Below are 13,674 nucleotides of genomic sequence, written 5' to 3'. Positions count from 1 at the left end.
GATTATTACAGCAGCCGAGGAGTTCCTCAGGGAGGAGTGCTAAGCCCTACCCTTTTCAACCTAACTCTCATTTGTCTAGTCGAGCAGCTACCTAGCACTGTAGAACTTTCTGTCTATGCTGAGGACATCTGCATTTGGTTATCAGGTGTGACAAGGCATTAGCTTCGCGCCCGCCTTCAGAAGGCTGCTACAACGACGTCATGCTATCTTCGTAAACAAGGCCTCGAGGTTTCCTGCGGAAAATGTGCAGTGGTAGCGTTCACGCGGAAACCAATGTCTGCTTACAGTATATCGATTAATGAAGAATACATATCGTTCAGCAGAAGCCACAGGTTCTCGGGAGTCATAATAGATAGAAACCTGTCGTGGACTCCACACGTGAACTATGTGAAGAAGCGGCTGATCGCAACATGCCACATGTTCAAATTCCTTGCAGGAAAGAATCGGGGAGTGCCCATACCATCCATGCTGCAACTGTACAGAGAGTTGTTTATCGGATTCTTACGGTACAGCTTACCTGCAATATCTAACACCGGCAAGACCAACCTGCGCGCAATTCAAAGCATTCAAGCCCAAGCACTTAAGATATGCCTTGGAGTACCCCGCAGTGCTTCAACGGCTGAAACCATTGCCATCGCTCAAGATCACTCCATAAATACGCATATTATTACCGAGACAATGCGCATGCACCTCAGGCATTATGCCAGGACCCCTTCTCACCACCTTGCGAGCCTAGCTGCTGAAAGGCCCCTCACGACATACGATACTATTGTCTACAAGCATCGTTCATCATTTGCTGAGACATACGCACCTGCATCAAAGGCACTGCTTCCTCCTTGGAGCTTGAGCCGGCCGCGAGTTCACTTAATGATTCCAGGAATGAGGAGAAAATCGGACTTACCGACACATGCCCTGAAACAACTGAGTCTATTCCTACTGGAAGAAAACTACAGTAGCCACGTGCACATTTACACGGATGGCTCTACTACGCCGTCTAGTTCAGGTGGAGCAGTGGTTATACCATCACAAGGGGTAACTCGGTGTTTTAAGACTTCACATGTGACAACTTCAACGACGGCAGAACTCGAGGCTCTGCGCAATGCACTGAAACACATCAATTCAGAAGAAAGACCAGGTAAATGGGCTGTGTTTTCTGACTCAAAACCAGCGTTGCAGTGCCTGATATCAGTTCTCCGACGCGGATGCCACGACCAGTGGACCTACCAAACCGTGAAACTTCACCACCTTTTAATACAAAAAGGCCATGACATCGTCTTTCAGTGGTTACCTGGGCATAGTGGTATAGGCGGCAATGATTCTGCAGATCATGCTGCTCACACGTCACATAAAGAAGCGAACAGCGTTCCGATACCGCTTTTAAGAGCGGATGCGGCGAGGCAGATTCGTGAACTGGCCCGCAGTCTCACACTGACTGAGTGGAACACACCAAGCATACGACGTACACGACTGCACGAGCTCGACCCTTCACTACAACTCCGGCCTCCACCCGGCCTACATCGACGTGAAGCTTCGCTTCTCTATCGCCTTTGGCTGGGAGTTGCTTTCACGAAAGCTTATACCACGTTAATCGGAATTACTGACAGTGCGGCGTGCGATGTTTGCGGCACCGACGAAAATATCGAACACCTGCTGTGTCATTGTCCTCGATTTGCCTCAGATAGACAAGTACTTGCCAACGCAATGCGGCGACTGGATGATCGGCCTCTTTTTGTGTAGGTGCTATTACAGCAACGTACACATGCTTCGACAGCCCACAAGGCAGTGAAAGCCCTGCTGTGTTTCCTGAGAAAGACAGGCTTGTGTGAACGCCCCTGATATGCGGTAGAGTTCTACACGCTGCAGTGAAATTACTGTCAGCCTCTCTCCCACCCCCTTTTCCCTCTCTTCCCTCTTTCTCGTCTTTCTTGTCCTCTTCCTTAATCCCCCAGTGTAGGGTAGCCAACCGGATGTCTTTCTGGTTAACCTCCCTGCCTTTTCCCTTTTTGTTGCTTCCTCCTCCTCCTCAAGCAAGTTTGAAAATTAAACAACGTGGCATAGGTAGACTTGCTTCGGGAGCACACTGGAATACCCCAAATCAGGCGGTACAGGGAGACATGGGATGGATATCGTGGGAGTGCAGGGAAGCTAGCAGCAAAATAGAATTTGAGGAGCGATTGAGAAAAATGGGAGAGGAGCGTCGGACTAGGAAAGTTCTCAGTTACTTGTACATGAAGAATGTCGATACTAAATGGAGGGAACAAACTCGAAAATTGTCAAGCAAGTATATAGACAATAGCAGAATACCAAGCCAAAAGAAAACATTGGTTAAGAAGAAGGTGAGGGAAACAAAAAGGGACATGTGGAAGATGGGAATGGTTACGAAATCATCACTGGAGACATACAGAACTTTTGAGCAGGAAATTGCAAGGGAAAAGATTTACGATAATTCTTGGGGTAGTCCTCTGCTCTTCGAGGCTAGAACGGGAGTATTGTGGACCAAGACGTACCGAGCAAAATACGAAGGCACACACACGGTATGTAGTGCGTGTGGAGAGGAGGAAGAAACGGCTGAACATTTGATAATGTTCTGTGAAGGGCTCCGCCCTATAGTGAAAAATAATGGCACCGAATTTTACAAAGCATTGTAGTTTAGGGACAGTGAGGGCGAAATAGACTTTAAATGGGTAGAAATAACTAGGAGGAGGCTAACTGATTGGTGGCTACAATCGAGCCTCGAGTGCGATTCAATCCTTAAACACATGGTGATAGTACTTAACTTTATGGCTATCTGGCGTGAGCCACCGCCCGATCTTAAAGGGCACAGCCGGATCCATCCATCCATCCATCCATCCATCCATCCATCCACGCCCCGCCGCGGTTGTCTAGTGGCTGAGGTACTCGGCTGCTGACCTGCATGTCACGGGTTCAAATCCCGGCTGTGGCAGCTGCATTTCGGATGGAGGCGGAAATGTTGTAGGCCCTGTACTCAGATTTGGGTGCACGTTAAAGAACCCCAGGTGGTCGAAATTTCCGGAGTCCTCCACTACGGCGTCTCTCATAATCATATGGTGGTTTTGGGACGTTAAACCCCACATATACATCAATGAAATCAATCCATCCATCCATCCATCGATCCATCCATCCATGGGCGCGACACATATATAGGGGGGGGGGGATGAACAACAAGAGAGAAGGCCGGGAAGGTTAACCAGGCACATGTCCAGTTTGCTACCCTATGCTGGAGGAATGGGAAGGGGGCATAAAGGTGAGAGAGAGGAAAGAGAAGAGAAAGACAGAAAAAAAAGCTGATTTTCATATTTTACCAAAACAAGGTAGTCATCTACAAATCTAAACAGCTTCAGATCCATACCATTTAGCTCCTTACCTACTGCTGTGTCAAGTTTGCTCAAAAAAACATTGCATAAGATCGGGGCGACACTAGATCCAATGCAAATCCCTTCCTTTTGGACGTACAATTCTTCATTCCACCCCATTAGCGTGGAACTCAGATACATGGCCAAAATCTCCATAAAACCTCCTACACACACGCCACAGGCATTACAAAAAGCCACTTCATCATTTTTTTCCGTGATGCACTCTTGTACGCTTTGTAGTAACGGACCATGCGGAACGGAATAATGCAGATCAACGGCATCAATACTGAAGGCGTCAGAGACCCTTAAATTATCTCCCTTTAGGTAGTCCACTACTTCATTGGAGTTGGAAACCAAAAACGGGTCACAAAACTGGAGCGTTTTCAAATGCTTTTGCAAAAATTCGGACACAAGACGTAGCCAGGTACCCCTTTCTGAGACAATGGTTCAGAACGGAAGGTTCTCCTTGTGTGTTTTTACCGTAAAAAACGCTTCCAGAAACAAGCCTTTTTTGCCTTTTACCGCTGAAGACAGCCTGCTCAGGTTCGAGTCAGCTAGCTTCCTAACCACGCGACGTTTTACAATGCTGACCTTCTCATCAACTTTGCGGAAATTGTTTTCTATAGCAGCCTGGGCATTTTCAAATATAGCTTTTCTGGCAAAATCACAAAGTAACCCTCCTTATCCGAAACCGCAATACGACTACCACTAGCAGACAGGAACTTAATCACAGGTCCCATTTTCTTTGCCATGTGCGGTGTTACATTGCTAGACGAAAACACATTCTCGCAATCAGTACTGCACCTCAGTTTTTTCCTCGTCCTTCACACGGCTTGCCACGGACCTGGCCACTTCCACCTTCTCGGCACGGGAGAGAACTGGTTCCACACAAAACTTGGGTCCGTGTTGAAGAAGCCTTTTAAGATGGTCGGGCAAAGCCAGATTTCCTAGGATCATGACTTTTCCTTCCATACTTGTGCGTCTTTCCTTCTTGGGTAAACTTTTCCTTGCCTGCTTCCACGAATCCTCTGTGGCACTTTCCGACAGCCGTAGCCACTCTCGGTAGTGTCGGTGTCCATTTCCACTCTGAGTGCGACAGGCCACTCACAAGGAGTCTTTGAAGTACCGAAACTGATGGCTCCATTCTGAGGACTGTTTTTTGCATAAACGTCTGCTGTTTCCACGAGTAGGAGCCAGTAACCCGCACAAAAGTTGCACAACCGGGGGGCACAGCGATGCTCGGTTATACCAAGAGGCAATGCGAATCTTGCAAACGTAGAGAGCGATTAACGAGGTGATGGTGGCAGGGTTAGAAAGGAAGGCGGTGTTAACACATGGAAAAGGGCCCTTTGTACTAGAAATTACATTTAGGATGACTGTCAGTTGGGGGTGTTGGTAAAGGTTCATGATGAAACAAGCGAAAAAAACAACACACACTCAGAGAGGACACAGACAAGCGCTTACTAGCAACTGAAAATTTTATTTCGAAGCGAACACTAATAAATACATCACACGCATGTACGTCATTCCCGACTTTCCGTGTCATTATCAACAACGCGACATAACAAAATATGCACGCACCCACAACCGGAAACAAACAAGTGTCAAGAACTAAGAAAAGAAAATGTAAAAAAAACAAGAAACAAAAACACAAAAAATCTAAATGTATATATAAAAATGAAAAAAAACGGAAAAACCAAAGAAACAAAAAAATCAAACAACGTAGCACAGAGAAAAGCACTGGGTTTTGTAACGCCTGTGGTGTGTCTGTAGAAGGTTTTATGGAGATTTCGGCCATGTATATGAGTTCCGCGCTAGTGGGGTGGAATGAAGAATTGTACGTCCAGAACGGTGGGATTTGCATTGGGTCTAGTGTCGCCCCGATCCTATGCAATGTTTTTTGAGCAAACTTGACACAGCAGTAGGTAAGGAGCTAGATGGTATGGATCTGAAGATGATTGTCAGTCAGTCGGCTGGCGCGTATGCAGTGCTGGCACTACACAAAAGTTAAAGGTGGTCACGTAAGCCTGTAGTCCTCAAAAAGCACAAGACAGCTTTGACTGCTTTTTGAGTCGACGAAAGGCGAGGACGGTGTTCCAGTAGCATCTGTATAGAGAATGGCCGATCGTCCAATTTTTGCAATGCATCCGAAAGCTTCTGTCTTTCAGAGGCAAATCGAGGGCAATGGCATATCAGATGGTCGATGTCTTCTTTGGTGCAGCAGACATCGCATTCCGCATTGTCGGTCAATCCGATGAGGGCTCTATATGCTTTTGTGAAGGTGACCCCCAACCAAAGGCGACATAGAAGCGAAGCTTCACGTCGAAGTCTGGATGGAGGTCGAAGTTCCTGTCGAGGATTTATTTGGTAAAGTCTCGTATGTCTTATGCTTGGGGTGTTCCACTCCTGCAGACACAGACTACGTGCCAGGTGACGAAGTTGCTTTGCAGCGTCAGTCCTTGACAAAGGAATCGGAAGGATGTGCTTTTCTTTGTGCGATATGCGAGCCGCGTTGTCTGCGGAATCATTGCCACTGATCCCACAATGGCCAGGAAGCCATTGAAAGGTGACCTCGTGGCCTGTTTCTGTAACGTGGTGAAGAAGCTTGACGACTTCATAAGTCAACAGTTCATGGCAACCTCGTCGAAGGACTGATTACATGCTCTGTAGGGCCAGTTTCGAGTCGGAAATCACAGCCCATTTACTCGGTCTCCGGGATTTGATGTACTCTAGGGCGTCACGCAAAGCTGCAAATTCTGCCGCCGTAGATGTAGTGACGTGTGACAGCTTGATTCCTAGAGTGATTTCTCTAGCCGCAATCACCACCGCATTGCCAAAACCAGACGCTGAGGTTGAACCATCGGTGTGTATGTGCAAGTGGTTATTGTACATTTCGTGCAGAAGGTTCAAGCTCAATTGTTTTAGGGCTGATGAAGGCAAATTTGATTTTTTCTGTATTCCTGGAATTAAAACACGTACTTGTGGAAGTGTCAGGCAACACGGATGATACACCAGTTTCTCAGCAGGCGTAAAACCTGACGTAAATGACGCACGATGTGCACAGACAATTGCACTAAATTTCGTGCGGGGCCTCTCAGTAGCAAGGGTTGCCAAGTAGTGGGAAGGATTCCTAGCACGTTGCCTAAAGTACCTACGCATCTTTTCAATAGTGATGTGCGTCATGACAGAGTAGTCCTGTGCAATGGCAATTGTTTCAGCTGTTGAGGCGCAGCGGGGTAAACCAAGGCATATCCTAAGCGCCAGGGCTTGAATATTTTGAATTGTGCGCAGGTTCGTTTTGCACATGTTAGATTTAACAGGTAGGCTATCCCGCAGGAATCCAATAAATAATACCTTGTACAGCTGTAATATAGACTCGACATACATTCCCCAATTTTTCCCGGCAAGAAACCTGAATAAGTGACAAATGGCGGTCAGCCGCTTTTTCACGTAGTTTACGTGGGGTGTCCAAGACAGGTTTCGGACGATTACGACTCCCAAGAACCTGTGACTCCGGCTGCATGACACCAACTGCCCGTTAATTGATATGCCGTAAGCGGACATTGGTTTTTTGGTGAAAGCCACGACTGCTCACTTTTTACTTCAGATTTCAAGCCCTTGTTTCCGTAGGTTGTGCGATGTCACTGATGCTGCCTTCTGAATGTGAGGGCGAAGTTGAAGTCGAGTCATACCTGATCTCCACACACAGATGTCATCAGCGTAAATGGAAAGTCGTACACTGCTTGGTTGCTTGCCAACTAGTTCAATGAGTGTTAGGTTTAACAGCGTCGGGCTTAGCACTCCGCCTTGCGGGACTCCTCGGCTGCAGTAACACTCTGGTGTAGGGCCATTCTCTGTCTGCACGTGAAATGATCTATTCTCTAGGTAGCTCTGAACCCACGTATATATCCTGCCACCGAGACCCACTCCTTCTAGTGCGCTGAGAATGGCTTCGTGGGTGGCATTGTCGTATGCCCCTTTAACGTCAAAAAACAGAGCAGCAGATAACCGTTTGCAGGCTTTCTGGTGTTCTACATATGTCACCAAGTCAACTACAGTGTCTCTTGATGAGCCGCCTCGTCTGAACCCGGACATGGCATCTGAATATATCTCGTAGAACTCTAAGTACCATTCCAGATGCGTTAAAATCATCTTTTCCATAACTTTTCCCGCACAGCTCGCGAGGGCGATCGGGCGGTAAAAGGAAATGTCCAGAGGAGACTTGCCGGGTTTGAGAAGAGGACTCAGGCGACTTCACTTCCATTCCTGTAGAACCATGCCAGTTCGCCAGGAGTCGTTGTACCGCAGCAAGCGTGCCTTCCGAGCTTGATCTCCTGGTGACACAGAGCGCGGTGAGTGATGCCGTCAGGTCCTGGTGCTGAAGAACGTGTACACAAAGCAAGCGCAGCCTTTAGCTCGTCCATTGAAAACGAAATCTCTTTTCGGGGATCGCGTGAGGATACAGCAAATTCGGGCGTCCTCGTCCCAGGTGGATTCGGTCCGCAGGCAATCATTCGACAGCAAAAATCTGCGACATCAATCTCTTCGCAGCGTAAGTGAAGTGCCAGAGATTTTACTGGGCAGCGCTGAGTAATGGTTGTACAAAGACCCCGCACAGTTCACCAGATCAGTGAGAGAGGCTTTCTGGGATCCAAAGACTCGCAAAAAGATACCCAATGTTGCTTGTCCAACTTGTCCATGTGACGCTGTATTTTCTTTTGTGTGCGTCTGGCCACTCTCAGATCATCAAGTCACTTCGTGCATCTATAACGTCGTTCTGCACGACGACGAATCGCTCGGAGTTTCTCGAGATCAGTCTCCATATCAGTGCGAGATGAGCACACCGCAAGTGAACGCGTGGTTGACTGTGAAGCACTCTTTATTGCCCCCTCTAGGTTGAAGGGTGAGGCGTCAACATTGTCCTCCATGATTAACTTGTATTTTTTGCCAATTGGTGCACTAGATGGCTCTGGTGGACTTGAGACTTGGAAAGCCGTCGATATTCAGGTATGTTGGGATGTCGTCACTACCCCTTGTTTCCAAATCCGAAAACCACTGCGCTCTGCTGGCGAACGAGCGTGAGACGAAAGTGAGGTCCAGGCAACTGCTATAGGCCGATCCGCGCAGATAAGAGGGCTGCCGTCATTCACGAGGATAAGGTCACATTCAGAAGCGCAAGACATTAACTGTCTACCTCTAGTGTTCACCCTGGAGCTTCACCATAAGTAGTGGTGGGCATTGAAGTCGCCAGTTATCACCCATGGCTAGAGAGTTGAATTCTAAATTCTGCGCAAGCGCTCATGGTCTAGACAACTTGATGGATGTAACTAGGCTCTGATGATGGTGAATGTGGTCTTCTTGTTTTTTACTGTTAGGCAAACGTACTGGTTTTCTTCGTCAGGGGGTACAGGGTGATGAATAAAATGTAAGTCGCGCCATATGAACACAATGACCTTGCTGCGCTCTTCGGGGGTAGAAGACATAAAGCCCTCATATCCAGACAGTCTCACGTGAACTGACAGGTTCAGTTCACAAATCACAATTATGGAGAACTGGTTCGTGAATACATATTGCCGAAACTCGGACGTACGCGCCCTAAGTCCTCTAGCATTCCACTGAAGAACAGATGCATTCTTGAACTTCTCTCGGAAGGATAACATGTTACGGGTCATCGTTTTACCTTAGAGCTGCAAGTACCGGATGCAAAGTGTCCAGCACCTGGAGTGCGCTCTGCGCTGACGGGGTGTTCATGTTGCTTAGAAGCATGCGCATTGCGCTCATAAGGGTGTGCAACATGTTAATGACTTGGCGATCCTCAGTTGTCTTTTCACCAGTGGTTTGTGATGGCATTGAGGTTGGCGGGATTCGATGCACCTCTGAAACAGGCTGTGTTCGTGGAAGTGATGGCCACTCTTCACAAGGTGGGAGTCTTGACCCTGATTTTGTTTTCGGTGTATCCGTCTTCGCAGAGCTTGATGATGGGGGGCCAGCTCTTCTTGCTTGAGATGACGTGTCTCTAACGGCAGATGTCACGTTTCATGATGATCTTCTGTGGTGACGCCGACGTCGCCTGAGAGTAGCAGCGGCTTCTCTGTGCGTTGAATTGTCGCGCAACACCGTGGATACGCAACAGCGTGGAATTGTGCGATGAAACGCACCGCGTGTTCATTTCCCACTTACGGGCAATCTTTAGACGACGCTTTATGAGCGCCGTGGCAGTTGGAGCATTTGAACGCTGTTGCGTGGTAGGTGTCTTCTGAATGAGGTTCGGCACACCGCGGGCACACGACATTTCTGGTACATACTCCTTTTACATGTAAGATCTTGAAACAGCTGAAGCCTTTTAGGGGCTTCGGTATGTATGGACGGACCTGGTGGCGAACGTGGCCAACTTTGACGTGTGAGGGAAGACTGTCTCTCTCAAAAACAGTCTTCAGGCAACGTGACTGACCAAGCCTTGCGATGTGCTTGATGAGGATATCGTCTGTAGTTGGCTTTATCAAGATTGGAAAATCGTCAGCGGGAATGGAAATGTCCACGTCATAATTGACGCCAACACTGCCCTTACAGTCAGTGGGGATCATTGATTTAACTGTGACTCCGTCGATTTCCGAGATGTTCTGTAGGCTTGGCCGCGCACTACGGTGTAGAACATCAACTTCCAGAACATTCTTCCGTGAGTTGATCCTGACGTCTTTAATCTCATTTGGAGCGAGTCCTTCGAGGTATGCAGAGAGGACTTGTCTGTTGAGCCGCCGTAGGTTAGCTGAAGGGTTCACAGCCCTGAAGAGTATAGTGTGTGGCCAACGCTGCGCGGTAGCCTGCACGGTGGATATACTCGCCGTCGACGATGTTCGTAGCAGTCTTCTTTTTGCATTGCGGCTCACGACGACTGTGTAGTCGTCATCCTATGACTCGAAGCCGTCGGAGTAGAGCTTCGTTGCCTTGCTGTCTGTGCCACTTGAGGTGGTCCCATGTTTCCTAGCTGCTGCCAGACGTAGCGGTTGTCCACCTCGAAAATCCTGAGAGGCTTCTTCATCCATTCTCGCAAGGAGGAAGTGGTAGCTCCTAGAATTTGTGGTAAAACAAATGGAAAATTTGAGACTAGGGTACAAGCGTTCTATGAAATAGACACTTCATCTTCATCCTCTCTCACACACATTTTCACACACACATATAGTAATACACACAAATAGAAGGGGGTAACTTAAGGAGTGCACAAAGTATGCACAACTCCACACACAAATGAAACACGCACGGAAATATAGGCATGGAAACATAAGTGATCTCCAGTACTGCCTCGCATTTGCACGTGGTTCCCTCTATAGTGAGAGATGGTGTAATGTTTAGTATGACCAGACGGACGGAGAGACAAACAGACAGACAAGCAGACGAACAGTCTGACGGATGTTTTTCCCCTCTCATTATCGCTCACTCCGTGGATACGCTGTGGTTTTTTTTTTTTTCTGGCGCCAAACAATCCCGCACAACTTTAGCCTCACACAAAAAAGTGAGCAGCAAGGAAGGCCGCTCAAGGAAGCATTCCTCGCCTTTTATGGAATGTGTGCGAGGAGTGGTGTACGCCATACCACTGTCTTGCGGAGAGATGTACTCAGGGCAACAGGCTGATCCCCTAATGACTGGTTAGGAGGAGTGCGCTAAATCTAAAGAAAGTAGACTGGGCCAATCTTGCTCCCCACTGACAAAAATACATGCTTCAACCGATATTTTTTAAGGAGACGATTCCTGTAAGAAGCCGGCACAAACCTCCCCGTTAACTAAGGGAGGAGTCTCATATAAGAAAAGAAGTAACTGCGCCAGTTAGGTGTGCATATGCCCGTACAAGAGCGAGGTTAGTTATTTTTGATTTCATATGTTTTAGACTGATAAGTTGTGTTGCATAGATAAGTGCTCAGAACGTCTGCGCACCATAGTGCTGTATAATTCATTTTAAATTTTGCGATAAACCAGTGGCACCTGTCCAGTCACATGACATATTTTCGTGTTGTCATGAGCTTCTGTAGTTTTGAGGCTACCACAGGTTTTTCTCAGTTGTGCGGACATGTCACTACAGTTTTATGGAGCTCCTGACGAATACAAGAAGATCAAAAAAAAGAAATGAATAAGACGAAGAAACTGGAAGTATTCTAGAAAGTTGACTGAGGAATGAAATAAAAATGGCTTCTGTGTATATTGGTCACGTCAAACAATCTCAAAATCGCGCGACTGCTGAAAAACCCTGCTTAAAAACTTCATTGATCTTTTATCACTAATGGACTGAAATGATAATGAAAGTCATTACCATATATAATTTCCATATAACGGTTAAATTTATTGCACCAATACACGTACGCTGAACACTGCGAGGTTACATTATGCACATGTGACCCGCGTTTTGGTCACTTGCCAGGTATTGTGCCAAATCTTTGAACGATTCACGAGAGTGATTCTCTCAATACCACCTCATACATACATACATATTTTACATTAGACGGCACGTTTCTTCGTGTTCATTCGCATATTTTACTCATTAACTTAGTACTAAACATATTTGTAATAGGATCAGACAGATGCCTCCCACTATCGTGCTCGCGCTTATTCGAACGCGAGTCATAATCATCAACGCCACTACGGAATCACCAAAAAGGGCATTGCCAAAGTAAACCTACTGGCACCAGATAAGTATTCATAATACTACGCTCATTACGTGGCGCTAATGTTAGTCCATGTTATCGGAATGGAAGTTTACGCCATGCTCTTGAACATAGAGCAGCGTTCACTTGCCCAACAGGTTAAATTCTCTATTCAGCAGGAGGGTCACAGTAAAATAGAATGTACCTATGATATATTACTGTTTGTTGAATAATAGTTTCACATTATCGATATTCAAATCGTTTTCACAAGTGACAAATTTTTGGGTATGAACCTTACAAATTTGTAATAATGAAGACAAAACGAGCTATTCTTTTTACAAAAGGGATTCTTCGACGGATAATCTGTTCCTTCAAAAATTGACGACGTAAATGTGCTTATTTACGCACGAAAGTATGGACAAAAAACATCATGAGTGGGCGTTATCGCTAACCAATCAGCACAATGGTTGTAATAAGGCTTAAGTCGGGTCACGATATCGAAGCATAAAATATGCATAATATATAAGCGGGGGTGTGACACATGGAGTGATATATGCGCACATTATTACACAAGTGATTGCGGCGTTAAATGTGGAGTATAAACAAATAACATGAGTGCCTTATCAAAAAGGTTTTTGAATTTTTTGGTATTAAAGCACACCCACCTGGAACACAACAAACTCAGTTTGACTTTTTTTTCTGTCCGATAGGTACAAAAAATCAAAATACTAGAGCACTTTGGTCTAAACAACGCCTTTCTTCCTATCTTTCCAGGGGATTTCCTTTCAGCAATGCCGAGTAACAGATAGGCTACAGTTATTGCGCAAATGCCATGCAGAGTTGCAGCTGTGAAACCACGTACCAAATGTGCAAGCGTGCATCGGGTGCACCTTAACCGCATATACCCCAGGTGATTCCTCGACGCTGGCTGTATCCTATGTAACCATGAATATGCAGATATGGGACACATATTTTTGAAATGCCCACACACTACACGGCTTTTCGATCACCAAAATCCGGACCTACATGAGACGCGTTAGATCGACGCTGTGGTTAGCTCAGAACTTGAAGAACAAGCACGGACTGCTGGGCGAGATGGTAATTCATCTTAGCGGAGCTGCGCGAAAAATTAAAATACAAACTTTTGGACAGACGGGGTGTTATAATAAAAATAGGATTATGAATCACAAAGCTTCTCTAAAGGAACAACCGGGCTCTTCGTTTGGTGATATGGTAGTACAAGATAGATTCCAGGACAGGGTAGTGCGGGAAGTCGAAGAGGCGTATTTTATCAACATAGCTAGCAAGTCATGTGTCGCAAAAACCCTTTGTTGTGTTGGTGTCCGCTGAGGTTTTTTCATGAAAGCGCATCATTAATACAATCTGTCTGCTCATCTTATCAGTTCTTTCACTGTGCGTGTTCTCATAAACACCTATATGTGTGTCTGTTTTTTTTTTGCAATAAAGTTTGAGTTTGTGAGCTCTGTGTTCAGGTGTCTTCCACTTGTACTTCAATTTTTTGTGCAACTCTGTGAAGTTGAAGAACAGGTTCGGGCCATCGAGCGAGCCCGAAAAGTGGCGGAAAGGCTAAACCTTACCGCGACCACCCGTGTGGCGTATGCCCTTCCGCTGATCTACAGATTACAAAAAGTTTTGCCCATTACATT

The 13,674-nt window shown here is 46.5% G+C and overlaps 1 protein-coding gene across 1 annotated transcript in view; it reads left to right on the top strand.

Moving 5' to 3' along the window:
- The window catches only part of LOC119167953 (BPTI/Kunitz domain-containing protein), a 29,925-nt gene extending 16,473 nt beyond the window's left edge, over window positions 1-13,452 (top strand). The window contains exon 5 of the mRNA XM_037419414.2: window positions 12,782-13,452. Within this exon, the coding sequence (XP_037275311.2) occupies window positions 12,782-12,809 (28 nt within the window). The 3' untranslated portion in view covers window positions 12,810-13,452. The remainder of the gene's footprint in view (window positions 1-12,781) is intronic.
- Window positions 13,453-13,674: the final 222 nt, after the last annotated feature.

Source organism: Rhipicephalus microplus, chromosome 6, assembly GCF_043290135.1.
Source record: "Rhipicephalus microplus isolate Deutch F79 chromosome 6, USDA_Rmic, whole genome shotgun sequence".
Classification (NCBI taxonomy): Eukaryota; Metazoa; Arthropoda; class Arachnida; order Ixodida; family Ixodidae; genus Rhipicephalus; species Rhipicephalus microplus.
Note: the sequence above shows the minus strand (reverse complement) of the source record. Positions and strands in the feature narration are given on the sequence as shown.